Source organism: Hypanus sabinus, chromosome 18, assembly GCF_030144855.1.
Source record: "Hypanus sabinus isolate sHypSab1 chromosome 18, sHypSab1.hap1, whole genome shotgun sequence".
NCBI lineage: Eukaryota > Metazoa > Chordata > Chondrichthyes > Myliobatiformes > Dasyatidae > Hypanus > Hypanus sabinus.
Window position 1 is genome coordinate 28,335,511 of NC_082723.1, and position 27,858 is coordinate 28,363,368.

Below are 27,858 nucleotides of genomic sequence, written 5' to 3' on the forward strand. Positions count from 1 at the left end.
GCTTACACAGACACTTCCATCTCTTCAACCACAATATTTCAATGTCCAAAAAGCTCTTGCTTTGTGTTTTGTTTTATAACGTTAGCACAACTTTATTGAAACTGACCTTTCACTGTGACATTCTGAAAGGGTTCTGAACTTCCAGTGCACCAGAAAGACAAGTGTTAAGAGCCGTCCTCATAAATCTGAATTGAACGCAGATGCAGTCCATTGTGTGTTTATAAGACAGTGTATTAAGGCACATGACAGTCTTTGAAAACTTAGAACTACACATAATTCCTAGCCAACTTTATTTAATGGTTCAGATTTTGAATTCATTGCATGTTCAGTCCACAGAATTGTACAGTTACACAATAGGGGATCCATCTTAACTCTCCAAAGCTTCTCCGCAGCCGACTGTAAACTTTTTTTTTCCCAGATTTGAATCAGTTTTCAGTATAGATCCATAGTGCTATTAGTCAGTTGTACAAAGTATCTATTAAAAATACAGTTATAATTAAACTAGGAATTTCCTCTTCTCCGTGGGAATCGTGTAAAAGAGTGTTCTCAGAAAAGGTTTGTTAGTGTAGTTTGTGTGGGACTTCGGGAATCGTGAGCTTCAAGGTTACCAGGCACTGACGTCAGGACCGACGTCACGGTTGGCATAGAAGGGTTAGTCAAGTCAGTTAATGTAGTGGAGGTGCTTGAAGGACTGAGAGAGGCGTTGGAAATTTCTGACGCTGGACCGGACGGCGTTCCTGCTTGAAGCGAAGTGCCGTCGGATGCTTTATCAACCCCTGCATTTTCTTGCCGTAACAGATTCCTCCTGAACTTTGCTCGTGCATTTTGGAACCAAACCTGCAAACCAATTTGATGTAATTTTGTACCAGTTTTGAACCCACACAAGCGAGCAGAAAGTCAGTAAAACGATCGCGACGGAAAACACTTGCTCTATTATCACAGAGGTCATACTTTGGTAGAGATTTTAATCAGACTTAAGAAGTTGAATTTTTTCACCACATGTGACCCATTTCTGGTCTGTAAGGCCCCATAGGTTTGAATTTATTCTCTGAATCAAGGAGAGCAATTTAAGAGCCATTCTTAAAACTCTGGTCTTGTCGAGGAACAAATTGAAAGGGGAGGGAGGAATATTTTAATAAAGAAAGTTGATTGAAGAGATTTACCATTACCTGGGTTGCTCTGTGATTGCAAAAAGTGCCAAGCATGCAAATAATTTTGAAGAAACAAACGACTAAATCAGCGTTATGATATATCCACCCCTCTAAGATGATTGTAGATACGATAGGAATCAAAGGTACAATAAATAACCCGCATTCTCAACTCCCCCAAAGAGCAACAACTCTTGACGAAGCCCTGATGAAGGATCTCACCCGAAATGTCCACTGCTCATTCCTCCACAGATGCTGCCTGGCCTGCTGAGTTCCTTCAGCATTTTGTGTGTTGACAAATTAATAGATTTTTGATTTTGACATTATTAACCATTAGTGTTAGTGACTATCTTAAGTTTAGACTTTAAGCCAATGTAAGTACATAACAAAATTCTCATATTTCAGGGTTTTTAGTGAATTTTCTGCACTTTATTGACAAATTTCTGTTTAAATAAGGTTATTTAGATAAAAATTAAAATAAACTATTTAAAATAACTTTGAGATGACCAGCTGTAAAGGTCTGATCTTATCGGGACAAGCTTCCAGGATCATTTTAAATCCATACCAGGCACAGAAATGACAAAATAGCTGTAGAGTCATGGAGTCTTAGAGCACAGCAGCTCAGGAACAGGCCCTTTGGCCCATCTAGTCTGTACCAGGCTGTTAATCTGCCTGTTAATCAACCTGCACCTGGACCACTCACATACCTATCCAAATTTCTTGTAGATGTTGGAATCGAACCCGCATCCTCCACTTCCACTGACAGTTCATTCCACATTCTCACCACCCACTGACTGAAAAAGCTTTCCCCCATGTTTCCATTAAACACTTCACCCTTAACCCAAGACCTCTAGTTCTAGTTTCACCCAGTTTCACTCTGTTTACACCCTTCACATCCTCTAACAAATCTCCCCTCATTCTCCTATGTTCTACAAATAAAGTCCCAACCTCTTCAGCCTTTCCCTATAACTCAGATTCTCAAGTCCTGGCAACATCCTTGTAGATTTTCTCTGCACTCTTTCAATCTTATTGCTATCTTTCCTGTAGTTAGGTGACCAGAATTGAACACAATCCTCCAAATTAGGCCTCACCAATGTCTTATATAACTTCAACATAACTTCTCAACTGCTGTCCTCAATACTTTGATTTATGAAGGCCAGTGTGCCAAAAGTTCTCTTTGCATGTTGTTATCCATGACGTTTTAGAGGTTATTCCCACCAATGATGTCGCTTGATGCAACCCATTGATGAACAGTGATGAGAAACTGCCTGCCTTTCTCAATACAACTATCAGCAGCATGGCTGTAAAGTAACACATCAGTCTACATGTGGATTACATAAATATGGTTTATGCCAAGTTAATCTGGTGCACAGTCACACTGCCTGGTGAATTGATGTAATGTGTTAGAGTTTACAGAACAAATTTTGTCCACAAGCCAATCCCAAGAAAAGAACTTGCTAATATACATGTTACAACATCTCCCAATTCCCTGTGAACTGAAGGTATTATGGAAATAAATATCTAGACATTTTACTTTGGAAAGAGGAAAGAGCTTAGGGATACAATGAATCCTACTATACTGGTATAAGAAACCCCTCGCGTAGACAAGTCTTCATATACTCACCATTTAATTTTTCATTGTAAGAGGTCTGTGTAATTAGAATAAGGCCAATCAATTTAAACTTCACAGCACATGCAGGACCAGCACAAGATCTGAGCTTGCAAGTCACACCCTGGAACACTAAATACTCTGATTTTCATCTTGTTATTAAGAAAGTAAATGTCTAATATCCGGGGGCTTAATGTTAATGTGATTAGAAGGGGGATTATAGGGGGGGAAGGTGAAAGTTAAGGTTTTTACACAGAGAGTGGTGGGTGCCTGGAATGCCCTGAGGGTAGAGGCAGATACACTCGTGACCTTTAAGAGACTCTTGGATAGAAAACTGGAGGGTTATATAGTAGGGAATGGTTAGACCAATCTGAGAGTAGGTTGAAAGGTCGGTACAACACCATGGGCCAAAGGACCTGTACTATGCAGTAATGTTTATATTATTTTATTTTAGAGACACATCATGGAACGGGCCTTTCTGGCCCAACAGGCCGCAACACCCATCAACCCATCTAGCCTACCCTCAGGACAATTTACAATGACAAACTAACCTACTAACCAGTACGTCTTCGTGCCGTGAGAGGAAACCAGAGCGCCCCGATGAATCGTGGTGAGGACTTCTTATAGGTGATGTTGTGGTGAGGACCTGGTTAATGAAGGTGTGGGCCAGATCAAAGTGGCAGGGTCACGTGAAACGGAATCTCAAGTGAGGAGATCAAAAATCACAAGAGGGCTTTTTAGCCCACTGCCCGCATAATCTCAACCTAACCTATCAGTGACACGCTCTTCATTCTCCCGGCCCACGAAAGGCCAATAAGAAAGCCCAGACACACACAAGGCGAGAGAGAACCAGTAAATTAAACCCTGGATGGGGACGGCAGACAGGTCAGTGCTAAACTCAGGTACAGCTCTGCTGAATGCCCAGTAAACATTTTCAATTTAACCCATGCAATCCCAGGCATACATGTGCTAGGTATTGATATTTCAAAATATCATTACCCTCAGAATTACATGCCTCTCATTATTGGTCCCTGGGAAAAACACAAGCAGTGTCTGAGTCGGACACTGTTGGACCGCTTCTGTAGGCTGTCTAGTGATTAAAGGCCCGAAACTGCTGAGTATCCGAATGTTCACTACTGATGATGTGCCCCAGTGCACACCCGGTTCGCTGAACCAAGTGGTGTCGGACCACGATAATGAAAGGCATGGGCCAGATTAACCTGACTTCCCTGTACAAGCCTAGCCAGCATAGCAACTCATACTTCAAATTGTGCAGCCTAACCTCTGCCAGCCAAACATGTACATCCACCAGCCCTACACTCAAACCTAATCCTAAAGTCCAAAAGGGGCACACACCCCCACAAACCCTAGGCAAATTCCAAGAGGGGCACACACCCCCACAAACCCTAGGCAAATTCCAAAAGGTGCACACACCCCCACAATCCCGAGGCAACTTCCAAAAGGGGCACACACCCCCACAAACCCTAGGCACTCCCCGATTAACCCTTGCTAAACCCCTACAAACCGGATATCCTATGTCGAGAGGGGCAAGATTCAACAAAGGCAATTGTGGGACCTGGTTAATGAAGGCGTGGGCTAGATCAAAGTGGCAGGGTCACGTGAAACGGAATCTCAAGTGAGGAGATCAAAAATCACAAGAGGGCTTTTTAGCCCACTGCCCGCATAATCTCACCCTGACCTGTAATAGTGTCGCACTAACTGCCATGCTACTGTGGTGCCCTGTGTTCTATGTTCTATATTCAAATGTGTGCGCTTGTACAAAAGGCTTGTGAAGTGAGTGCAGTCCTTGATCATACTAAACATATACTGAAAAGAGTCAATAATACTGAGAACATGAATTTCAAGGACTCTACCACTCATACTTTCAGTATTATTTAATTTGTTATTTGTATTATTTGTCTACTTTTGCATATTGGTTGTATCCCAGTCTATTTATGTACAGTTTTTCATGAATTCTATTGTATTTCTTTATTTTCTTGTAAATGTCTGCAAGAAAATGAATCTCAAGGTAGTGTATGGTAACAGACATACTTTGCCAATAAATTTACTTTGACTTTGTGTTTCAAAACTTTTGGTAATGTCATTGCAATTTTGACTACATTACACTGAAGTGCTATAAATTCTTGCCCCAGGGGCTGTAACTGCCTTTGATTGTGGATCTCCTGCTGTGTGTAAAACTAAGAGAAATTCCATGGAAAACTTCTGCATGCTGCATTCCTGTACAGGGATAACCAGCTCCTATTGTGAAGAAGGCTACTGAGTGAGTGTGTCTATTAGAGTACATCAGTATGCCAAGTATTTCTTATATTGTCTTACCTCCTTAAGTATCAAGTTATAACTTAGAGTTGTAAATCTAAATGTGTTTTATTTGGCATTAATCAGAAATGTTAGCACCCAGCTTCTCCTGATTTTCTACAATGCAAAAAAAATAAAGAGAGGCCAACCATATTATTTTCAGGGAGCATCTATGTAGGGGCCGAGATCCTTCATCAGCCTAACCTATCATTGTGTGTTTTGCTCTAGATTTGCAGCATCTGCAGTACCTCTGTTACTTTTAGAGTTACTCTTAATTTAATTTCTAAATCCAAAGTGCAGACATAGCAGCTCCATGGTATTGTGCAAAGTGTATGAGTTACAGGAATGGACAGAAGTTTAGCTGACTGGGAGAAGGCAAAGAATGGGAACAAATGGGACCTTTCCTGGTTGATTGCTGGTGACCAGTGGTGTTCCGCAGGGGTCAGGGCTGGGACCGGTTCTTCTCACATTATATGTCAATGATTAGGAAGAAGGAATTGATGGCTTTGTGACCAGGTTTGCGAATGATATGTTGATAGATGGAGGCTGGTGTTACTGATAAAACCAGCAGGCCAAAAGTCTTCTTTACCACCCTGTCTACGTGTGATGAAACTTTCAGGGAACCGTGAACCTGAACTCGAAGTTCCATCTACAACACCCACTAAAGCTGCATATCTTTGCAATGAGGACAGAATCCAGACTGTACCCATTATTCCATTCCCTTTCCCCCAGGAATCATAGAACATAGAGCATAAACAATACAGCCCAGTACAGGCCCTTCAGCCCACAATGTTGTGCTAACCATTTAACCTACTCTAACTTTTCCCTCCCACATAGCCTCCCATTTTTCTATCATACATGTGCCCATTAGGAGGTTCTTAAATGCTCCTAATGTATCTGCCTCTACCACCGCCTCGGCAGCGCATTCCATGCACCCACCACTCGATGCATAAAGAACACTTCCCTCTGACATTCCCCTATACTTTCCTCCAATCAGCTTAAAACTATTTCCCCTCATATTAGCCATTTCCACCCTGGGAAAAGCTCTCTGGCTGTCCTCTCTATCCACGCCTTTTAACATCTTGTACATTTATATCAAGGCACCTCTCATTCTTCTTCATAGAACATAGAAACATAGAAACTTCGCTCCAAGGACAAAAGCCCTAGCTCACACAACCTAAACGCATAAATGTGCTCTCGCAACCTGGTAAGTTTCTCCTACACCCTCTCTAAAGCTTCCACATCCTTCCTATCATGACCAGAATGGAACAAAACACTGCAAGTGTGATCTGAAGAAAATCTGACCACATTACCACTCACCATTCTTTCACCTCCTCAGTTCTACCATTTCCAGCACTTTCAGAACAGTGTCACTGTGCCTTAGTGGTAGGACAGAGGGACCTCAGCCCAGAAACTCTCACCCAAGACACTCTGGCTGGGAAAAAAGTAGCCCTGTAACTGGAAGGACACACAAAGGGTTCTGAAGATGCCAGAAATCTGGATCAACAAATACAAAATGGTGGAGGAACTCAGCAGGTCAGGCAACACTGTGGAGGGAAATAGACAGTCGATGTTTCAGCCTGAGACTTCTCACCAGTCTCACGCTTCTCTTCCTTTCCATTCCCCATTCTGGTTTCCCCCTCACCCCTTCTCTTCTCCTCACCTGCCCATTACCTCACTTTGGTTCCCCTCCTTCATCCTTTTCTTCTATGGTCCACTGCCCTCTCCTATCAGATTCCTTCTTCTTCAGCTCTTTACCATTTCCACCTCTCACCTTCTCACTTCATCCCCTCCTTCCCCCATGCACCCACCTTCCTCCTCACCTGGTCTCAAGCATCACCTGTCGGCTTGTAATCAATCCTTCCCGTCACCCCGTCTTCTTATTCCGCTTCCTGCCCCTTTCCTTCCCAGTCTCCATGAAGAGTCTGAACCCGAAATGTCGAGTGTTCTTTCCCGTCTACAGATGCTGCCTTACCTGCTGAGCCTCTCCAATGTTTTGTGTGTGTGGTTACATAACTGGGGAGCTTACACCACCATGACAGTGAACTCACATCAAGCAACTGAGCATCTTAAGAAAGAATTATCGATAGTATGTTGCCCTCAAAATATTAAGACATTCAAACTAAAATGAAGGCTCCCCCATTCCAGTTTTCTTCTCCAGAGCAATTCCCACAGCAACTGCTGAGGTAACAATCCTCAGGGAAATGGTTCCAACAGAACAGCGTTTGAACAGACTTTCGTAACCAGCGGCACTGCTACGAATCCCCTCCTGTGATGTATAAGACTCTGAGGGACTTCAGCAGGGCAGCTACCAAGAAGACATTGCCTCTTTTGTGGGGAATCTAAAACGTTAAAGGCATAGGAGCAGAATTAGGCCATTCAGCCCATCAAGCCTGCTCTGCCATTCCATCATGGCTGATTTATTATCTCTCTCAACCCCATTCTCCTGCCTTCTCCCTATAACTGTTGACGCCCTGATTAATCAAGAGTCTAAAGACTTCCAATGACAGCCGTCTGTGGCAAAGAATTCCACAGATCCAGCACCCTCTAGCTAAAGGAACTTCTCCCCATCTCTGTTCTAAAGTGACGTCCTTCATCGAGAACCTCCGCTCCAACCCAGAACTTCCCATTTGAATTCTGATTCTCATTCCCGTTCCCAGTCCACGGTCTCCTCTTGTTCCACCATGAGGCCACCCTCAGGGTGGAGGAGCAACACCTCCAATCTGATGATTTGATTATCGATTTCTTCCACTAAAAAAAATCCCCCTTCCTCTCCCCTCTTCTTCTATTCCCCACTTTGACCTTTTACCTCTTCTCACCCACCTATCACCTCGCCCTGGGCCCCCTCCTCTTCACTTCCTCCTGTGGTCCACTCTCCTCTCCTACAGCCCTCTACCTTTCAACCCTCCAATCCAGTCCTGAAGGAGGGTCTCGGCCTGAAATGTCCACTGTCTATTTACTTCCACAGACGCTGCCTGACCTGCTGAGCTCCCCCAGCATTCTGTGTGTGTTGCTTTGAAACATGTTGCCACCTTGAGGCAGTGCTTCATGTTCAGAGTCAGAATCGGAATGGTGGAGATGGGATGTGCCTGTGAATTCCTGGGCCAAGTCCACTACTCTCTTGTGTCTCTGTGCATTTGGAATTCCATAACAGACCAAGATGCAACCAATTAGGACACCTCCTACAGTACTGTGGTGAACTATGTGCCTGTCGGGACACGCCCCTGCTGACTGCTCCTGTGGCTCCTCCCACAGGCCCCTGTATAAAGGAGATCTGCGGCCTGACGCTCGGCCTCAGTCTCCAAGACCTTGTATGATAGACACTCACTCCTGGTTCCTTCTTCCAGTCAATAAAAGCCGATATCTCGCCTTACGTCTCAGTGTGAGTTATTGATGGTGCATCAAGTACTGTGCAGGCACCCTAGATTTTGTATGGTTTCCGTAGCATAGCCTCCACAGAGCCCTGATCTCAACATCTTGTCTGGGATTACCTGGAGAGACAGAAGCAAAGGAGACAGCCAAAGTCTGAAGAAGAACTGTGGCAAAGTCTCCAAGATGCTTGGAATAACCTGCCAGCTAATTTTCTTTTAAAACTGCGCAACAATGTACCTAAGGGAATTGATGCCATTTTTAAGGCAAATGCTAGTCACACCAAATATTGATTTGATTTAATATTTACAATTTACTGTTCTTTATGGTTTTTTATATTTAGAAATTTTTCACTTCATTATTTTTGAAAACATCTTCACTTTACAGAACTTTGTTCACCTGTGCCTGAGACTTTTGCACCTGTGGAAGTTTGTCAGAGTGTTTGGTGAGGGCAACAGGCCCTTTGGCCCACTACTCCGAGCAAACTAATATGCCCTGTCCAAGCGAGTCCCATTTGCCAGTGTTTGGCACGTAAACCTTCCAAACCTTTTCAATCCGTCTAACTGTCCGACTGTCTTTTAAAAGTTGTCATTGTAGCAACCATTTCCTCTGTTGGCCGATTCCACATACGCATCACCCGCTGTGTAAAAGAAGTTGCCTCTGAAGTGCCCCTAAATCTTTCCGCTCTCGTTTTAAACCTGTGCCCTCTCGTTGTTGATTCCTCAACCCTACCTTCACCTCAGACCTGACTTGGAGTATTGTGAGCAGTTTTGGGCCCCATATCTAAGAAAGGATGTGCTGGGATTGCAGAGGGTCATGAGGATGATCCTGGCACTGAAAGTGTTAATGTAAGAGGAGCGTTAGATGTCTCTGAGCCTGTACTCACTGGAGTTTAGAAGAATGGGGGGAACCTATTGAATACTGAAAGGGCCAGATAAACTGCACATGGAGAGGATGTTTCCTATAGTGGGCGAGTCTCAGACCAGAGGGCACAGCCTCAGAATAGCGGGACGTCCCTTTCGAGAGAGGACGGTGAACCTGAGGAATTCATTGCCACAGACAACTGTGGGGGCCAAGGCATTGGGTATATTTAAAGCAGAGCTTGATTAGTAATGACATCAAAGGTTACAGGGAGAAGGCAAGAGAATGGAGATGAGAGGGATAATAAATCATCCATGACGGCTTGGTGGAGCAGACTTAATGGCCTGAATGGCCTCATTCCGCTCCCAATAGTCTTACGGTCTTATCTATGCCCTTCCTGATTGTATCCACTTCTATAAGGTCACCCCTCAGCCTCCAACACTCCAAGCTACCCAAGGAACAGGGAGGATGGGAAAGCTGAAGCCTCTTTTCAAATCAGCCATGACCTTACAGGATAGCAGAGGAAGTCAGAGGGGACAAATGGCCTCCACTGATTCTGTTTTTCATGTCTCACGTGTAGTTCGTGCTCCAACATGGTTGAATTATAACAGTGAGGGTGGAGGCTCAGGCTGGTTCCTCCATCCCTACCATTGGGAGGAACAGTATAAAGAGTAATCGTAGTGGCAGTGGAACCTCTCTAACTGCAATGTTGAATCACACTTGTAGCTACCGCATCCTATCCCAGAAACAAGAGATTCTGCAGATGCTCAAAATCCAGAGCACAACACACAGAACACTATTGAAACACAACAGGTCAAGCAGCATCTGAAAATATAATAAACAGCACATACTTTGATAATAAGTGTACACTGAACTTGGAACTTTGAGAATAAGCAGTCGATATTTAGGGCCCAGACCCCTCATCTTGGCCCAAAACATCAACTGTTCATTCCTCTCCGTAGACGCTGTCTTGACCTGCTTATCTCCTCCAGTAGTTTGTGTGTGTTACAGTTATAAGACTATTGTTTAGTTCATGAGTATGATAAGATGGACTCTTGACCTCACAATCTACATTGTCATGACCTTGCATCTTGTTGTCTATCTGCACAGCACTGTCTCTGTAGATGTTACACTTTATTCTTCAGTCTGTTATTGTAATATCTCAGTCTGCTATGTAATGATCTATCCTGCAAGAATAGTATGCAGGACAAACTTCTCACTGTATCTTTGTACATGTGATGATAAAAAAAAACTAATTCTGGTTCCAGTCTCCAAGTATCCCACTGTCACCATCCGCTGATAGTCCTTGGGGTATAAACAGAACCTGCAGAATAACTCCTAGGCACTTTTAAAGAGGTGTCTGTGCATCAGCATAACAACAGCCTCTGGTAATGGATTGAAATAACAAAACCAGCCACAGGAGTAAATATCAGGCAGCACGTTCTCAGCAAAGCTGACCTGTGCACTCATTTGACAGGGATAGGCAGCGGACAAAGGGGCTCTCAGGGAAACGTAATTCATCAGGTGGAAACTAGTATCACCAGGGGTGGGTGAAACTGATTCAACTTCAGCACATACACTTAGTGGCTACTTTATCAGGTACACCTGTACACCTGCCCGTGAATGCAAAACCTGATCAGCCAATCATGTGGTAGTAACTCATGCAGACATGGTCAAGAGTTCAATTATTGTTCGGACCCAACGTCAGAATGGGGAAGAAATGTGATCAAGTGACTTTAACCATGGAATAATGGCTGGTGACAGATGGGGAGGTCTGAGTATCTCAGAATGTGCTTTATCTCCTGGCATTTTCATGCACAGCAGTGTCTAGAGTTTACAGAGAATGGTGCAAAGAGCAAAAGAAAATCCAGTGAGTGTCAGTTCTGTGGGTGGAAACACCTCGTTAATGAGAGAGGTCGGAGGAGAAGGGCCAGACTGGTTCAAGCTGACAGGGAGGTGACAGTAACTCAAATAACCACACGTTACAACAGTGGTGTGCAAAAGAGCATCTACGAACACACATGTTGGACCATGAAGTGAATGGAATACAGCAGCAGAAGACCATGAATATTCACTCAGTGGCGACTTTATTAGGTACAGGAGATATCTAACAAAGAGGACATTGAGTGTAGAACACAGGACAGTACAGCTTTAGTCCACGGGGTTGTGCCTAACCAATTAATCTAATAATGCCAAATCAAACTAATTCTTTCTGCCTGTAAATGTTCTCTGGATACTCATGTACCTATCTAGGAGCCTCTTAAATACCTGTATATCCCCCTCTACCACCACCCCAGATGTCCCCCACATCTCCTTTGAACTTACCCTCTCTCATCTTAAATGCATGCTCTCTGGTATTAGAGATTTCAGCCCTGAGAAAAACAATACTGTCAACTCTTATCAATAACTCACATAATTTTATAAACTCCATCAGCTCTCTAAAAGACCATAAGACATAGGAGAAGGACTAAGGCCATTTGGCCCATCGAGTCTGCTCCAGCATCCATCATGGCTAATTTATTTTCCCTCTCAGCCCCACTCTCCTGCATCCCCTCAAACTCTACCATTCCACGGGACACAATCCTCGTCTGCCCAACCTCTCTTTATAGCACATGCTCGCTATAAAAGGCAGCATCCTGGTAGCACACACAAAATTCTGGAGGAACTCAGCAGGTCAGGTAGCATCTATGAAGAATACAGAGCCGGCATTTCGAGCCACAACACTTCATCCAAAGCTTCACATTCAGGGGTCGCCACCTTAAACTCCACCAAACTGCCTGATTCCAGCCTGACTAAACAAACTTGTGCCTCAGGTCCCAATCTAAACTGAAAAGCTTGTCTTCTGGTGCTTGGCATTTCTGATCTATCCCACCCATGGAATGTTCTGTCTGGGATGCTGATGGAGGCAAATACAATAGGGACATCCAAAAAGCTGGGATTTTATTTATTTATTTAGAGGTACAGCATGGAACAGACCCTTCTGGCCCTTTGAGCTGTGCTGTCCAACGGCTGCCAGTTTAACACTAGCCTCATCACAGGACAACTTACAATTTAACCTACTAACCAGTACGTCTTTGGAATGTGCGAGGAAACCAGAAGCCAAGCCGATCACCGGGAGAACGTATGAACTCTTTACTGGCGGTGGTGGAGTTCAGCTCCAAACTCTGACACCGCAAGCTGTAACAGCATCATGCTGGTTGCTACTGGATTGGCACAAATACAGAGTATGGACATGGTGTAGGCAGAAGGGATGAGATTAGTCCATAAGACATAGCAGCAGACTCTGGCCATTCAGCCCATCAAGTTGCTCTGATATTCTATCATGGCTGATTTATTATCCCTCTCAATCTCATTCTCCTGCCTTCTCCCCATAACCTTTGATATCTTGACTAATCAAGAATCTATCAACCTCAACTTTAAATGTACTCAGTGACTTGACCTCCGCAACCAACTGTGGCAATGGATTCCACAGATTCACTACCCTCTGGCTAAAGAAATTCCTTCTCATCTCTATTCAAAATGGATATCCCTCCAGTCTAAGGCTGCGTCCTCTGCCCCTAGACTCACGCACTGTAGGAAACATACTGCTTACATCCACTCTATCCAGACCCTTCAATATTTGATAGATTACAATGAGATCCCCCCTCATTCTTCTAAACTCCAGCAAGTACAGGCCCAGAGCCATCAAGTGCTCCTCATATGTTAACCCTTTCATTTCTGGAATTATTCTCGTGAACCTCTTCAATGCTAGCACGTCTTTTCTTAGATAAAGGACCCAAAACTGCTCTCAATACTCCGAATATGATCTCATCAGTGCCTTTATAAAGCTTCAGCATCTCCCAGTCTGTCTAAGTCCTTCTGCAGACTTCTTGCTTCTTCTCCAGCAAACTTCATATGGTCCATAAACTGGGCCACAACACCATCAATTACATCACCCAAATCATTCACATACTACATGAAAAGAAGTGAACCCAACACCATCTCCTGCAGAAAACCACTAGTCACCAGCAGCCAACCAGATAACGCTCCTTTTATTGCTACTCTTTGCCTCCTGCCGGTCAGCCAATCATCTATCCATGCTAATATCTTTCCTGCAAAACCATGGGCTCATATGTTGTTAAGCAGCCTCAAGTGTGGCACCATGTCAAAGGCCTTCTGAAAATCCAAGTAAACAGCATCTGCTGACTCTCCTTTGTCTACCCTGCCCATTATTTCCTGATAAAATTTCAATAGATTTGACAAGTAAGAAATCCTCTTAAGGAAACCATACTGAAACCTCATTCTTAATAATAAGCTGCAACATATTCCCAACCACTGAGATCAGGGTAACTGGCCAACAATTTCCTTTCTTCAGTTTAAGTTTAACATTTAATTACTAATTTATTTTAACACCTCAATATAGGCCAAAAAACCTGTCCCTGTTGTTGGATTGGGCTGTCGAATTGTTGCTGTTCCCGTGATTTAACTTTCTTATGCTTGTTTGTATTTTTACATCATCACCAATATACACACATGTTCAATGAGTTTTCAGTGGTTAAAGTTGCCTCTGTTTTTTTTTTGGAAACTTCTTGATTTCAGTGGCAAGTGTCACGTTACTTGAATCCGACTGGTCAGTGGTGGGTATCACATTACTCGAATCTGGCTATCCGATTGGTCAATGTTATCAATGGAAATTCATGGTATTAGTGGTCAGTGGGCACATTTAAAGCAGAGGTTAATAGGTTCTTCAAACACAAGAAAGTTGGCAGATGCTGGAAATCCAAAGCAATGCACGCAAAGTACGGCAGGAACACAGCAGGTCAGAAGGCATCAGTGGAAAAGAGTAAATTAGTCAACACTTCAGGCTGAGTCCCTACCAGGACTGGAAAACTAGATGAGGGGTCAGAGCAAGAAGGTGGGGGGGTTGGGACGAAGAAGTACAAGGTGGTGGGTGACAGGTGAAACCTGGACAGGGGGAGGGGTGAAGTAAAGAGCTGGGAAGCTGATTGGTGAAAGAGGTAAAGAGCTGGAGAAGGGGAATCTGACAGGGGAGAGGAGAAGACCATGGAAGAAAGGGAAGTTGAAGGAGCACAAGAGGGAGGTGATGGGCAGGTAAGGAGGTAAAGTGAGAGAGGGAAATGGGAGTGGGGGATGGGGAAGGGGAGGTTAGCGAAATCGAGGTTCGTGACACCAGTTTGGAGGCGGCCCAGACAGAACAGAAGGTGCTGCTCCTCCAGCCTGCGTGTGGCCTCATCGTGGCAGTAGAGGAGAACATGGACTGACATGTCGGAATGGGAAGTGGAATTAAAATGGGTGGCCACTGGGAGATCCCGCTTTCTCTGGTGGGTGCTCGGTGAAGCGGTCTCCCAATCTACGTTGGGTTTCACTCATATACAGAAGGCCGCGCCGAGAGCCCCAGATACAGTATATGACCCCAAAGTTCTCACAGATGAAGTGTCACCTCACCTGGAAGCACTGCTTGGAGCTTTGAATGGTGGTGAGGGAGGAGTTGAGGCAGTTGTGGCAATTGTTCCACTTGCCAGGATCAAAGACCTACTGAGCTCCCCCGGCATTTTAAATGCATTATTCGGTTCTGGATTAGTAAGGGCGTTGAAGGTTCTGGTGAGAGGCAGTAGAATAACCTTGCTTTCCAACAGATGGGAGTGACCTTGATTTTGATCCCTGTACAAAGCACAGAATAATCAAACCCCCTCCCAACTTTGTAAAGGGAGCAGGCGGAGATTTCTTCTGGTGAATAGGGAACGGGAGAAGTGTGATTCCACATCACCTCCACCCTTCACCATGGCAGACTATTTTACCTAGAGAACCCTAAACCTCTGGTAAAGATGTTTGTGGGAAACTGATAAATTGGTTTATTATTGTTATATATGCCAAGATACAGTAAGAAACTTTGTTCTGTGTGGGAGACTGAAACACCAGGAGAGCAGGCAGAGGTGCTGCTATCAGAAGAAAGGCCTCTGTTCTCTCTCTCTCTCTCTCTCTCCCCATCTCTCTCCTTCTCTCCCTCCCACTCTCTCTCCCCCCTCTCTCTCTCCCTCTCTCTCTGTCTCTCTCCCTCCCTTCCACTCTCTCTCTCCTTCTCTCCCTCCCACTCTCTCTCCCCCCTCTCTCTCTCCATCTCTCTCTGTCTCTCTCCCTCCCTTCCACTCTCTCTCTCCCCTCTCTCTCTCCCCCCTCTCTCTCTTTCTGTCTCTCTCCCCCCCCTCTCTCTCCCCCCTCTCTCTCTCCTTCTCCCCCCACTCCCCCCCTCTCCCCCTCTCCCTCTCGGACTCGGGGGACTTGGAGAAGTGACATTGCAGGTTATCACATCGAAACAGCAAGCTGCTGCTCGTTGTTACCGGAGTGACGGCTCTCACTCTCCCCCCTCCCCCCCTCTCCCTCTCCCCCCTCTCCCCCTCCCCCTCTCCCCCCTCTCCCCCCTCCCCCCTCTCTCTCTCCCTCTCCCCCCTCCCCCCTCTCTCCCTCACCCCCTCCCCCTCCCCCCCTCTCTCTCCCTCTCCCCCCTCCCCCCTCTCTCCCTCTCCCCTCCCCCCTCTCTCTCCCCCCTCCCCCCCTCTCTCTCCCTCTCCCCCCTCTCTCTCTCCCTCTCCCCCTCAGACTCGGGGGACTTGGAGAAGTGACATTGCAGGTTATCACATTGAAACAGCAAGCTGCTGCTCGTTGTTACCGGAGTGACGGCTCTCTCGACCTTGCTAGTGAGAGAACGCCTGTCTAGGGTACCGAAGAGCTGAGGAATGCACTAAATCGAGGTCTCTCTGGGGGGCTTTTGCTGTTGCCTGCAAGGTGGGGAAGGGGGTGGCGGTTGGTTCTTATGATGGCACGTGAGGGGAGGGGGAGGGGTCAGAGTTTCTACTGTGAGGATGAGAGGGGCTTTGGGGTTCTTATGTTCCTATCATTCCTTCTTTGGGGTTTCTTGTTTTGTGGAGGTCTGTGAAGAGTAAGAATTTCAGGTTGTATACAGTATACATTCTCTGATATACAATTGAACCATTAAACTATTCATTACAACAGTGCACGGACTTCGAGCATTTGTTCGTTACGTGCCATGTCGTATGACGAAAGCGATCATAGTCTTCCCATGACCATGATTATTCTTGGCTATTTCCTTCTTCTGGACAGTGTCTTGTAAATGCTCTTCAGAGATTGTCTGCCTGGCGTCAGTGGTCACATAACCTGGACTTGTGATCTGCACCAGCTGCTCGTACGACCATCCACCACCTGCTCCCAGAGCTTCATGTGACCCTGATCAGGTGCTACACCTTGCCCAAGGGTGACCTGCAGGCTAGGGGAGGGAAGGAGTGCCTTACACCTCCTTTGGTAGAGACGTATCTGCACCCTGCCACCCTATGGGGGTTGATAGGTAAGGGCGTCAGCCATGATGGAATGGCAGAGCAGACTTGATGGGCCAAATTAACTAACTGCTCCTGCTTTTTCATGGTCGTATGTGAAGACCAGATCTTCCTTGTTCTCCCTCTTTTTCCTTAGGCTCTTTCCTTGCCTGCTCTTCCTTTGTTCTTTATCCTCATGCTTTTTTACTCTTCATCTGCTATGTTCTTGTTACACTCAACAAAACGATTGTAAGCAATGAGCATTATGCCTCTTTGTTGATTTCCAAAAAACCCTTTGCATTGCAAAAGCATCAAGATCCAGCACTGTACTGTACTGCATTATACTCCATGCCACAAACCTCGTCCACGCCCTCAGCAAAGCCTCCACATCCTCACAGTAGCGGGGCAACCAGGACTGAATGCAGCACTCCCGAGGTGGTTTAACGAGAGTTTTATGAAGTGCCTTCGATAGGGAATTGGATGGGACATGGAGGTAAGATCATCAGCAGGCCCGTGGGGAATGAGGCTGATGGAACAGTTCTACCAGGAACTAATGAGTACTCCACCCTCCGTGATCCTAATTGAAACAAAGCACTCCAGGGAGGCGTGTTTGAGAAAAGAGTAGCTGAGCCAAGTCACTGCTTCCTGCTCCACGTGGCAAAACCGCAACACGAGTGAGATGGTGTTAGACTAAAGTGTGAATCTGAATGTATTGCTTTAAATAGCAGCATTGCTCAGTGAAAGAAATTGCCTGTGAAACAGAATTTGAAAAGAGACCCAACAGATGCTTTTTTTCCCTCCTCCCTCTTCTTCAAATCCCCACTCTGGCTCTGCTCTTACCTCTTCTCTTCTCCTCACTTGCCTCTCACCTCCCCCAGTTCCCCTCCTCTTTCCCTTTCTCCCATTGTCACTCTCCTCTCCTATCAGATTTCTTCTTCTTCAGCCCTTTACCTTTTCCACCTATCACCTCTCAGCTTCTTACTTCATTACCCCCCACCCTCTGCAACCTGGCTTCACCTATCACCTTCTAGCTTGTATTCCTTTCCCCCCTCCCCCACCATCTTATTCTGGCTTCTTCCTCCTTCCTCTCTGATGAAGGGTCTCAATTTGAAACGTCGACTGTTTATTCATTTCCATAGACGCTGCCTGACCTGCTGAGTTCCTCCTGCACTTTGTGTGTGTTGCTCAATGGATGATCAGTAGATCAGGCAGCATCTGTGAAGAGAGAAACGAATTCAGTGCTTCAGATCATCAGAATCTCCCTCCGCAGATGCTGCCTGACCTGCCGACCATTTCCAGGAACTTTTGCTTATATATCATACAATACAGCACAGTATAGGCCCTTCAGCCCATGATGTTGTGCTGACTTTTAATCTACTAAAATCAGTCAAACCATAAGACATAAGAGAATAATTAGGCCATTTGGGCCATCAAGTCTGCTCCGCCATTCCATAGCGGCTGATTTATTATCCCTCTCGACCCCATTCTCCTGCCATCTCCCCATAACCTTTCATACCCTGATTAACCAAGAACATATTAACCTTCCCCTTAAAATATACCCAATGACTTGGCCTCCACAGCTGTCTGTGGCAACGAATTCTACAGTTTTGCCACCATCTGTCCAAAGAAGTGTTTCCTCACCCCTGCTCAAAATGGACATCACTCTATTCTGAGGCTGTGCCCTTTGGTCTCGACTCCATCACTATAGGAAACATCCCCTCAAAGTCCACTCTATCTAAGCCTTTCAGTGCATTTCAACGAAATCCCCCCACCCCCATTCCTTTAAACTGCAGCAAGTACAGGCCCAGAGCCATCAAACCCTCACATAATAATCCTTTCATCTATGGAATCATCCGTGAGCCTCCTCTGGACCATCTCCACTGCCAGCACATCTTTTCTTAGATAAGGGGCCCAAAACAGCTCACAATACTCCAAGAGCTCTAAATGCGGTCTGACCAATCAATGCCTTTAAAAGCATTACATCCCTGCTTTTGTATCCTAGTCCTCTCAAAGTGCTAACGTTGAATTTGCCTTTCTTACCACCGACTCAACCTGCAAGTTAACCGTTCGGGATTCCTAACCCTTCCTTCTTACATCGCCCTGCATTTTTCTTTCATCCGTGTGATTTCGAGATTCTTAAATGTCCCTAGTGTACTGTATCTGTCTCTACCACCACCCCCGGCAGGGTGTTCCACACACCCACCACTCCGTGTAAAAAAACTGACCTCCGATATCTCCCAAATACTTCCCTCCAATCTCGTTAAAATTATGCTCTCTTGTTTCAGCCATTTCTGCTTTGGGAAAAAATGTTTCTGGCAGTCCACTCTGTTTCTGCCTGTTATCTTCTTGTATACCTCTCATCCTTCTTCAATCCAAAGAGAAAAGCCCTAACTCACTCAACCTATCCTCAATCTTTTCTCAATGCCCTCTAATCTGAGCAGCATCCTAGCAAACTTCCTCTGTGCTCTCTCTAAAGCTTCTACCTCCTTCCTATAATGAGGCTGCACAATCCTAAGGGGGCAATATAGGGTAAATTCCAAGATGTTTGCCCTAGAGGGAGAGTCTTGAATGAGGGGACACGGTTACAAAACTGGGGGAGAGATGTTCACTTGTTACTAAGGCACATAGGAATTTCCTGCAGAGGGAAATTCAGCCCCAGAAATCTCCATCACTATAGGAAACATCCTCTCAAAGTCCAGTCAATTCTACGTGTACCACCACCCTGGGCAGTGAGTTCTACATACCCACCACTCTCTATGTAGAAACTGACTCTGACAATCATCTCCCTATACTTTGCTCCAATCACCTTAAAGTTACGCCCACCCGTGTCAGCCAGTTCTGCCCTGGGGAAAGGATTTGACTATCCAGAACTTCCAATACTTTGTAGACGGTAACTGAGGAGATCTCCCTTACCTGCAGAACTCGCTTTGTAAGACCGGTCTTCTGCGCTAGCTGCTTCAGGTCCTTTGCGTCGGGATTGTGGTTAATGGCGAAGTAAGATTTCATGGTTCTCAGCTGATGATGCTTAAAGGAAGTGCGCATGCGTTTTGTCTTCTGGGCGGGAGGATACTGCTGCTCTCTCTCCATGTGGTCACCAGCATTTTCATTACAACTCAATGCTATAAAATATTAGGAAGATTTACTGTAAATTTAAGAAGGAACTTTGAACAAGTGCAGCTACTGGCTAAAATATATCCCTTTGATGACTTATAGAATGCAGAACAGTAGAATAGAACCACTGAGCATTGTGTGTACGCTATGTTGACGCCAGAATGTGTGGCGACACTTGGGGGCTGCCCCCAGCACATCCTTTGGTTGTGTTGGTTATTAACACAAATGGATACGTGGCTCCTCCATAGAGAGTGCATCAAGTTCCTGGGAGTTCACATCACCTGGACCCTTAATATCACCTCCCTGTACAAGAAGACACAGTAGTGTCTCCATTTCCTAAGGAGACTGAGGCAAGCAAGGCTCCCATCCCCCCCTTAACTGCGTTTTACAGCAGCGCCATTGAGAGCGTCCTGACAAGCTGCATCTCCATCTGGTCTGGGAGCAGTCAACCATCGGACCAGAGGTCCCTACAAAGGACTGTGAGAACAGCTGAGAAGATCAGTGGGGACATTTATCAGGAGCATTACGCACACAGGGCCCTTAGTATTATTAAAGATCCCACCCACCCATCCAGCATCCTCTTTGACTTTCTACCATCAGTCAGGAGACTCCAATGCATAAAGACAAGAACGGTCCGGATGAGAAACAGTTTCTTCCCAAAGGCCACTGGGTTTCTGAACTCCCTGCTGCATCATATTCAAAATATCATTGGTTAATCAGTTCCATACTTTATGATATTTAATATTAATGCAGTTCAGTTTGTTATGTTGTCTGATTCATCTGTAGACTTTATCCTTACCTTCATAAGTTATCGTGTGTTATGTGTCCTACTGTGTTTTACAGCCAGGTTTGGACAAACAGTCTCATTTCGATACGCATTATATGGTTATACACATTATACAGACGTATGTAGTTCAATAACAATAAACTTGACTTGACGTTCATGTGGTAAATAAATGAATCTCAACCTGAAACAGCACAGAAACAGGCCCTTCAGCCCACACTATCTGCACCAAAGATGATGCCAGATTAAATAAAATGTCTTCTGCCAATTTCTGATTCATATCCCTCCATTCCCAGTTCATTCATTCGTCTATTTTAAATGCCTCTATCATTCTAGAGATTAGAGGTTAAGGGTGAAAGGTGAAATATTTAAGGGAAACCTGAGAGAGATCTTCTTCACTCAGAGGGTTGTACAGCTGTGGAAGGAATTGCCAACAGATGTTGCAGGTTCAACTGCAACTTTTAAGAGAAGTTTGGTTAAGAACGTCGATGCGAGGGGTAGAGGGGGCTATGGTCCAGTTGTGGGTCGATGGGACTAGGCAGAACAATAGTTCAGCATGGACACATTTATTCTTTATGTGCCATAGACAATCATGGTCTTTCCATGATTGTTCTTGGCAAATTTTCTAGAGGTAGCTTCCTATTGCCTTCTTCTGGGCAGTTTCTTTACAGGACAGGTGACCCCAGCCATTATTAATACTCTTCAGAGATGGTCTGCCTGGTGTCAGTGGTCACATAACCAGGACTTGTGATCTGCACCGGCTGCTCGTACGACCATCCACCGCCTGCTGCCGCGGATTCTCGTGACCCTGATCGGGGTGACTAAGCAGGTGGCACACCTTGCCCAAGGGTAACCTGCATGTTTGCAGAGGGAAGGAATGCCTTACACCTCCTTTGGTAGAGACGTATCTCCACACTGCCACTCTTCAGCAAGGACTAGATGGGCCAAAGGGCCTGTTTCAATGCTGTAGTGCTCAAAGGTTCTGTGATTACGCCACTAACAACCTGTCCCAGGCATTCACTGTGTAAAAAACCTGTCCCATACACATCCCTTAAACTTTCCCCATCTCACTTTAAATGCATGTCCTCTAGAATCTGATGCTATCCTGGGAAAAAGATTCTGACTGTTCACCTTACCTGTACCTCTTATAATGTTATAGACTTCTAACTTCAAGTGTTTATTCCTTTCCATAGGTGCTGCTAGTTCCTGCAGCATTTTCTATGTGTTACTCTGGATTTCCAGTATCTGCAGATTTTCTTGTGTTTATAATTCTAAGAACATGATTTGTAAAGAGTCCTTGAAAGCAAGTCTGTAGGTTGTGGAATCGGTTCAGATTTGCAGTGAGTGAAGTTATCTACGTTGATTCAGGACCCTGATGGTTGAGAGGTAAGAACTGTTCCTGAACCTGGTGGTGAGTGGAGTTATCCACGCTGGTTCAGGACCCTGATGGTTGAGGGGTAAGAACTGTTCCTAAACCTGGTGGTGAGTGGAGTTATCCACGCTGGTTAAGGACCCTGATGGTTGAGGGGTAAGAACTGTTCCTGAACCTGGTGGTGAGTGAAGTTATCCACGCTGGTTCAGGACCCTGATGGTTGAGGGGTAAGAACTGCTCCTGAACCTGGTGGTGTCTGCCAACAACCCCTAGCATCATTTTAATGTGGTTGGAGGAGAGTATGGGGGATGTCGGAGGTAATTTTTTACACAGAGTGGTGGGCATGTAGGACAAACTGCCAGGGTGGTGATAGAGGTGGATACATTAGAGTTGTTTAAGCACATGGATGATAGAGCAATGGAGGGCTATGTGGGAGAGAAGGGTTTGGTGAAAAGGCCAAACATCATCCTGGGACAAAGGGCCTATACTGTGCTGCAACGTTCTATGTCCTGAGTTTAAAATTCCACACAGAAGAATAACATTTTCCAGTAATAAATTTGAGAAAGTCTACAGAAGATGGAAATCCAAAGCCAACACACACAAAATGCAGGAGAAACTCAGAAGGTCAGGCAGCATCTGTGGAAATGAATAAAGAGTCTATGTTTTGGGATCTAATAGGTTGGTTTCCAAATGATGCACTGGGGAAAATATGATGACAAGAAATATTTAGGAATTATTTCTCCTCCAATGGGTTCATGAGCAAGAGGATCTGAGTCAGGCTGGAGATCGAGGATACCAGGAGCATTACTGCTGGGTTCGCTTTGATTAAAGACATTTTAGGAGTGATTGACAAAGGAACATAACCAGGCATAGAAATTATAAAATTAATCAGAATCAGGTTCATTATCACTGACATAGGTTGTGATAGCAGACTTGGAGGCAAGTCAATGCAGCAGAACCGAGGCGAAGTGAGTGGAGGTGAAGCAGAGCCCAGGTCCAGGCTCAGGAATAGGGATAGACATGAGGTTTGATTGACTTAAATGCCTTTCCAAATTGGTGGAAAGGTGGTGGGGCACCAGCCTGAGAGCATCTGAAAACGGCAGGGCCCCGGTCCGAGAACAAGGAACGACTCGAGACTTGGACGATTTAAGCGCTGGGACCGATTGGAAAGGTCAGGGTGTCAGGGCCAGAGGTGACGGACGGGCTGGATCAGCTCCTTGCTCTGCGATACGTACTCGGCTTTGCAGTGAACTAAGGCTGTGGCCTACCCGCTGGCAGTGATGCCTGGCTTTGTGTCTGTGGACTCACTTTTGTTCTGAAAGCTATTTGCTTACTTTTATTGTTTGCCCAATTTGTTTTTCTTTCTGCACATTGGGTGTTTACAGTCTTCTTCAATGGGTTCTATTGGGTTTCTTTGTTTTGGGGCTGCCTGTAAGGAGAGAAATCCCGAGGTTGTATAATGTATACAGACTTTGATAATAAATGTACTTTGAACCTTGAACATTGAAATTTGTTGTTCTGTGGCAGTAATACAGTGCTATATATAAACTATACTATAAATTACAAAAGAATATATACATATTTATTTTTTACACAGATAGTGGTGGGTGTGTGGAACACCCTGCCAGGGGTGATGGGAGAGACAGATACATTAGGGGCATTTAAGAGACATTTAGATAGGCACATGGATGATAGAAAGGCTGAAGGGCCTGTACTGTGTTGTAATGTTCTATATATAGTTTTACGTCAGATTTTAAACAAGGCTGTGAGACAGCATGCAAAAAGCTCTGGGTTTCCTGCATCTGGGGAATCTCTTGCGTCCAAGGTAACGTGTCATGGAAGGGAAAGGAGCTGTCAACAAGCAGGATTCGGAATTCCCTGCTGAGTACAGCCTGCTGCCTTGGACCTCCAGAGACCCAGCTTCAGTTCTGAGCTCGGAAGCTGTCTACGTTCTCCCCGAGATGGCACCGCTCCCCCCGGGTTCACTGCTTGCCCCTCTACGTCCTGAACGCAGGCAGGTCGGTAGGTTAACTGGCTGCTGTCAAATATTTGCGGTGAGTACGTGAGTGGTTGAATAGTCACATGACACCGTGGCATGGAAACAGCCTTTCAGCCCCTCTAGCCCATGCTGAACAGTCAGAGGAGAAAATAAAATGGAATCAGTGGGCAAGGGACTTGGCCCGAAAACTCTCCTCCATAGATGCTGCCTGGCTTACTGAGTCCCACCAGCATTTTGTGCGTTGCTCAGGGTTGATGGTGGGTATTTGATGGCCATCACAGACTTGATGGGTCGAAGGGCCTGCTTCGGTGCTGAATGAGCCTCCCAACATAGCCAGCAGGTTCTTAAAGGTACAGCTGCCTATTGGGTGACAGAGCAAGAGCTGGGAAAGGGAATTCAATGCCTCATATTTGGGCACAGTGGGTCGCGCACTGCCGTGCAGTGTCCGAGGTTCAATTCCGGCGGCTACCTGTACAGACTTCCCACGTTATCCCCATAGACTTTCTCTGGGGACTGCAGTTCCCTCCCACATCCCAGGGTGAACAGATTAGCATTACTTTTATATTTTTATTTATTGAGATAGAGCACGGCACAGGCCCAGTCATCCCCCGATTTAATCCTAACTGAACCACAAGTCAATTTACTATGACCAATTAACCTATTACCCTGTACGACTGTGGGAACCCAGAGGAAACCCACTCACAGTCACGTGGAGAACGTACAAACTCCTTACAGGAAGCGGCGGGTATTGAACCTGGGTCGCCTGAACTGTGTAGCGTCGTGCTAACCACTACACTACCGTGCTGCCCTATCGGCAGGACGAGCTGCCAGCGGAAGTGGTGAACGCGAGTTTGGTTTCACGTTTAAGGAAAGTTTGGGTAGTTACGTGGATGGAACGTCATGGTCAATGGAACTCGGCAGAGTTACAGGTCAGCACAGACTAGACAGGCCGAGGCCTGTTCCTGTGCTGTAGCACTCCGTAACTCGATGACACCATTTGTCACATTACATCAAAATACATAGCAGGGTTCCCAACGTTTTTTATGCCATGGAGCTTTACCATTAACCGAGGAGTCCTTGGACCCCAGGTTGGGAACTCATGTCCTACAGTGAAATGCGTCATTTCGCATGAATAACCAACACAGGCTGAGGGTGTGCTGGAGCAGCCCACAAGTGTGGCCGTGCTTCCAGCACCAACGTAGCGTGTTTAGAATTTACTAACCCTAACCCGAACACCTCTGGAACGTGGGAGGAATCCCAAGCTGTCACAAACTCCTTACAACAATTGAACCCTCATCAGCGACACTGTAACGTGTTATGCTAACCACCCTGCCCTGTTGTTTCCCATACCTTGTTTATCACTGAACCTTGGCACATGTGACAATAATAAACCAATCCCAACTCCAGGTGTATGTACGTCCACTCTAAAACCCCCCCTCCCCCGATTCCAACCTCCACAATGCAGTGTGGCGGAGACTTTCAAAGATTCACCATCTGTGAGGAGTTTCTACAAGCTCTAGTTCAAGTTCAAGTTTATCGTTGTCTGACTGTACAACCAAACAAAACAACGTTCCTCCAGACCACAGTGGCACCCACAATACGTATATCGCACACACAATGCATAAAACAAAATATTAACGTAGATAAGTCAATGAAGTATCATTCAAACTGCATGCTGCGACTGCAAACTGCACAGATAGACAGTAAACAGCTCGCTGTCCTAGTGACGAGACCTCAGTCACAGCCTGAGGGAAGAAGCAGATCCCCAGCCTGGCAGTCCTAGTCCTCATGCTCCCGTACCTCCTTCCTGACAGTACAAACATCCGTGCAACCTAGAAACAGCGTCCACTTCTGTAATTTTGAAGTGAATTTCCTCTCCCATGAAAAGGCTTAAATCCCGTTTTCAGCCTTAGAATAAAGGAGTATTGTTTGTGATGTTATAATAATTGTACAAGGCATTGGTGAGGCCGAATTTGGAGTATTGTGTACAGTTCTGGTCACCAAATCATAGGAAAGATGTCAACAAAATAGAGAGATTACAGAGGAGATTTACTGGAATGTTACCTGGGTTTCAGCACCTAAGTTACAGGGAAAGATTGAACAAATTAGGTCTTTATTCATTGGAGTGTAGAAGGTTGAGGGGGGACTTGATAAAGGTATTTAAAATTATGAGGGGGATAGATAGAGTTGACGTGGATGGGCTTTTTCCATTGAGAGTAGGGGAGATTCAAACAAGAGGACATGTGTTGAGAGTTAGGGGACAAAAGTTTAGGGGTAACACGAGGGGGAATTTCTTTACTCAGAGAGTGGTAGCTGTGTGGAACGAGCTTCCAGTAGAAGTGTAGAGGCAGGTTCGGTATTGTCATTTAAAGTAAAATTGGATAGGTATATGGACAGGAAAGGAATGGAGGGTTATGGGCTGAATGCGGGCCAGTGGGACTAGGGAAGAGTAAGCGTTCGGCACGGACTAGAAGGGCCGAGATGGCCTGTTTCCATGCTGTAATTGTTATATGGTTATAATAATTGATTTTAATATTTACATTTACCTGTAAATTACTTTAAGATCATATCATATCACCTCCCTATTCCATCAAACAATCATCACTTCATGCAACAAATCAGGTGAATGTTCCCCTTATCTTAATAATAGTAATTGTATCCCATTAAGAGCTAGTGATCTCTTTAAAAAGAAACTCACCCAGCAAAAGGCAATGGCAAACCACTGCAGTAACTTGCCTAGTACGCGATTTCCCAATACGTCACAGCGGCGTGAAAGGAAATCGTGTCCACTACCTGGAAATAATTCTGGATGCGACATACCTACCTACCTACCTACCTATGGCTGTTCACATAAAAGTCCCAATCGTAATATCTACAACTGGTAGCATCCCAAAGTCACTACACAATAGCATTAAACAACTAGGCCCACACAGCAATATTGATGTAAATCTCCAGAAAGCCACAATACTAAACACCACTAGAATAGTCCAAACGTTCCTGTAAGGAGTTTGTACCTTCTCCCCATATCCACAGGGATCTGATTTCCTCCCACACAATGTTTCTTTATGCCATGAACCCCTACCATTAACCAAGGGGTCCGTAGACCCCAGGTGGGGAACCCCTGCTCCAAAGATGTGCGGGTGAGTGAGCTGTGGGCACACTACGTTGGCACTGGAAGCATGGCAACACTTGCGGGCAACCCCCAGCACATCCTCGGACTGCGTTGGCCGTTGACGCAAAAACGACAGATTTCACTGTATGTTTCAATGTACATGTGACGAATAAAGCTAACCTTTATCTTCTATGCATATGTATAAAACTTTCATCTTAATCATCTTTTGGGACATGCTGCCAGTGGAAGCGGTGAATGTGATTTTGATTTCAGCACTTAAGGACTGGATGGGAGGGGTATGGGGGGTAATGTCTATATGCAGATCGATGGGACTAGGCAAAGTAACTGGCACGAACTAGATGGGCCAAAGGTCGGGTTCCCTGATTCTTTCTAAATAGTTTTGGCTAAGTGCATCCTAGTAGCAGCGACCACTTCTGGGGAATGTAATATTAAAATGAATTTCCCCTCCCAAGAAAAGACTTCTTTCATATTTTCAGCCTTAGAATACAGGAGTATCATTTCAAGGCACCAGAGGTTCTGGGAAGCTGGAAATGCAGAGCGACACACACACACACTGGAGGAGGAACTCAGCAGGTCAAGCAGCGTCTATGGAAGAGAGTGCAGTCGATGTTTTGGGCCGAGACCTGACGAAGCCCTGATGACCTCGGCACTCTGTCTTGTTTTCTGGGTTCAGTATCCTTCCCCCTTCCTTTCCACTCCTGATGAAGCGTCTCGACCTGAAACATGACTCTTTATTCCTTTCCATAGACGCTGCCCGGCCTGCTCGTTCCCCCAGCATTTTGTGTGCGCTGCTTATTTATAATAGTGATTTTAATACCTACAATTACC

The 27,858-nt window shown here is 45.4% G+C and overlaps 1 protein-coding gene across 2 annotated transcripts in view; it reads right to left on the bottom strand.

Annotated features, from left to right (window-relative positions):
• Positions 1-504: 504 nt before the first annotated feature.
• LOC132407439 (LIM/homeobox protein Lhx2-like) overlaps positions 505-27,858 on the bottom strand; it is a 55,996-nt gene continuing 28,642 nt past the window's right edge. Inside the window, exons 5-6 of one of the 2 annotated variants that reach the window (XM_059993942.1) lie at positions 19,545-19,743; positions 505-837 (exon numbers count right to left, since the gene is read on the bottom strand). In XM_059993942.1, coding sequence (XP_059849925.1) covers positions 547-837; positions 19,545-19,743 — 490 coding nt within the window. In that variant the 3' untranslated portion in view covers positions 505-546. Of the gene's footprint in view, positions 838-19,544; positions 19,751-27,858 lie in introns of both variants that reach the window. The other variant, XM_059993941.1, reaches the window with a different exon arrangement.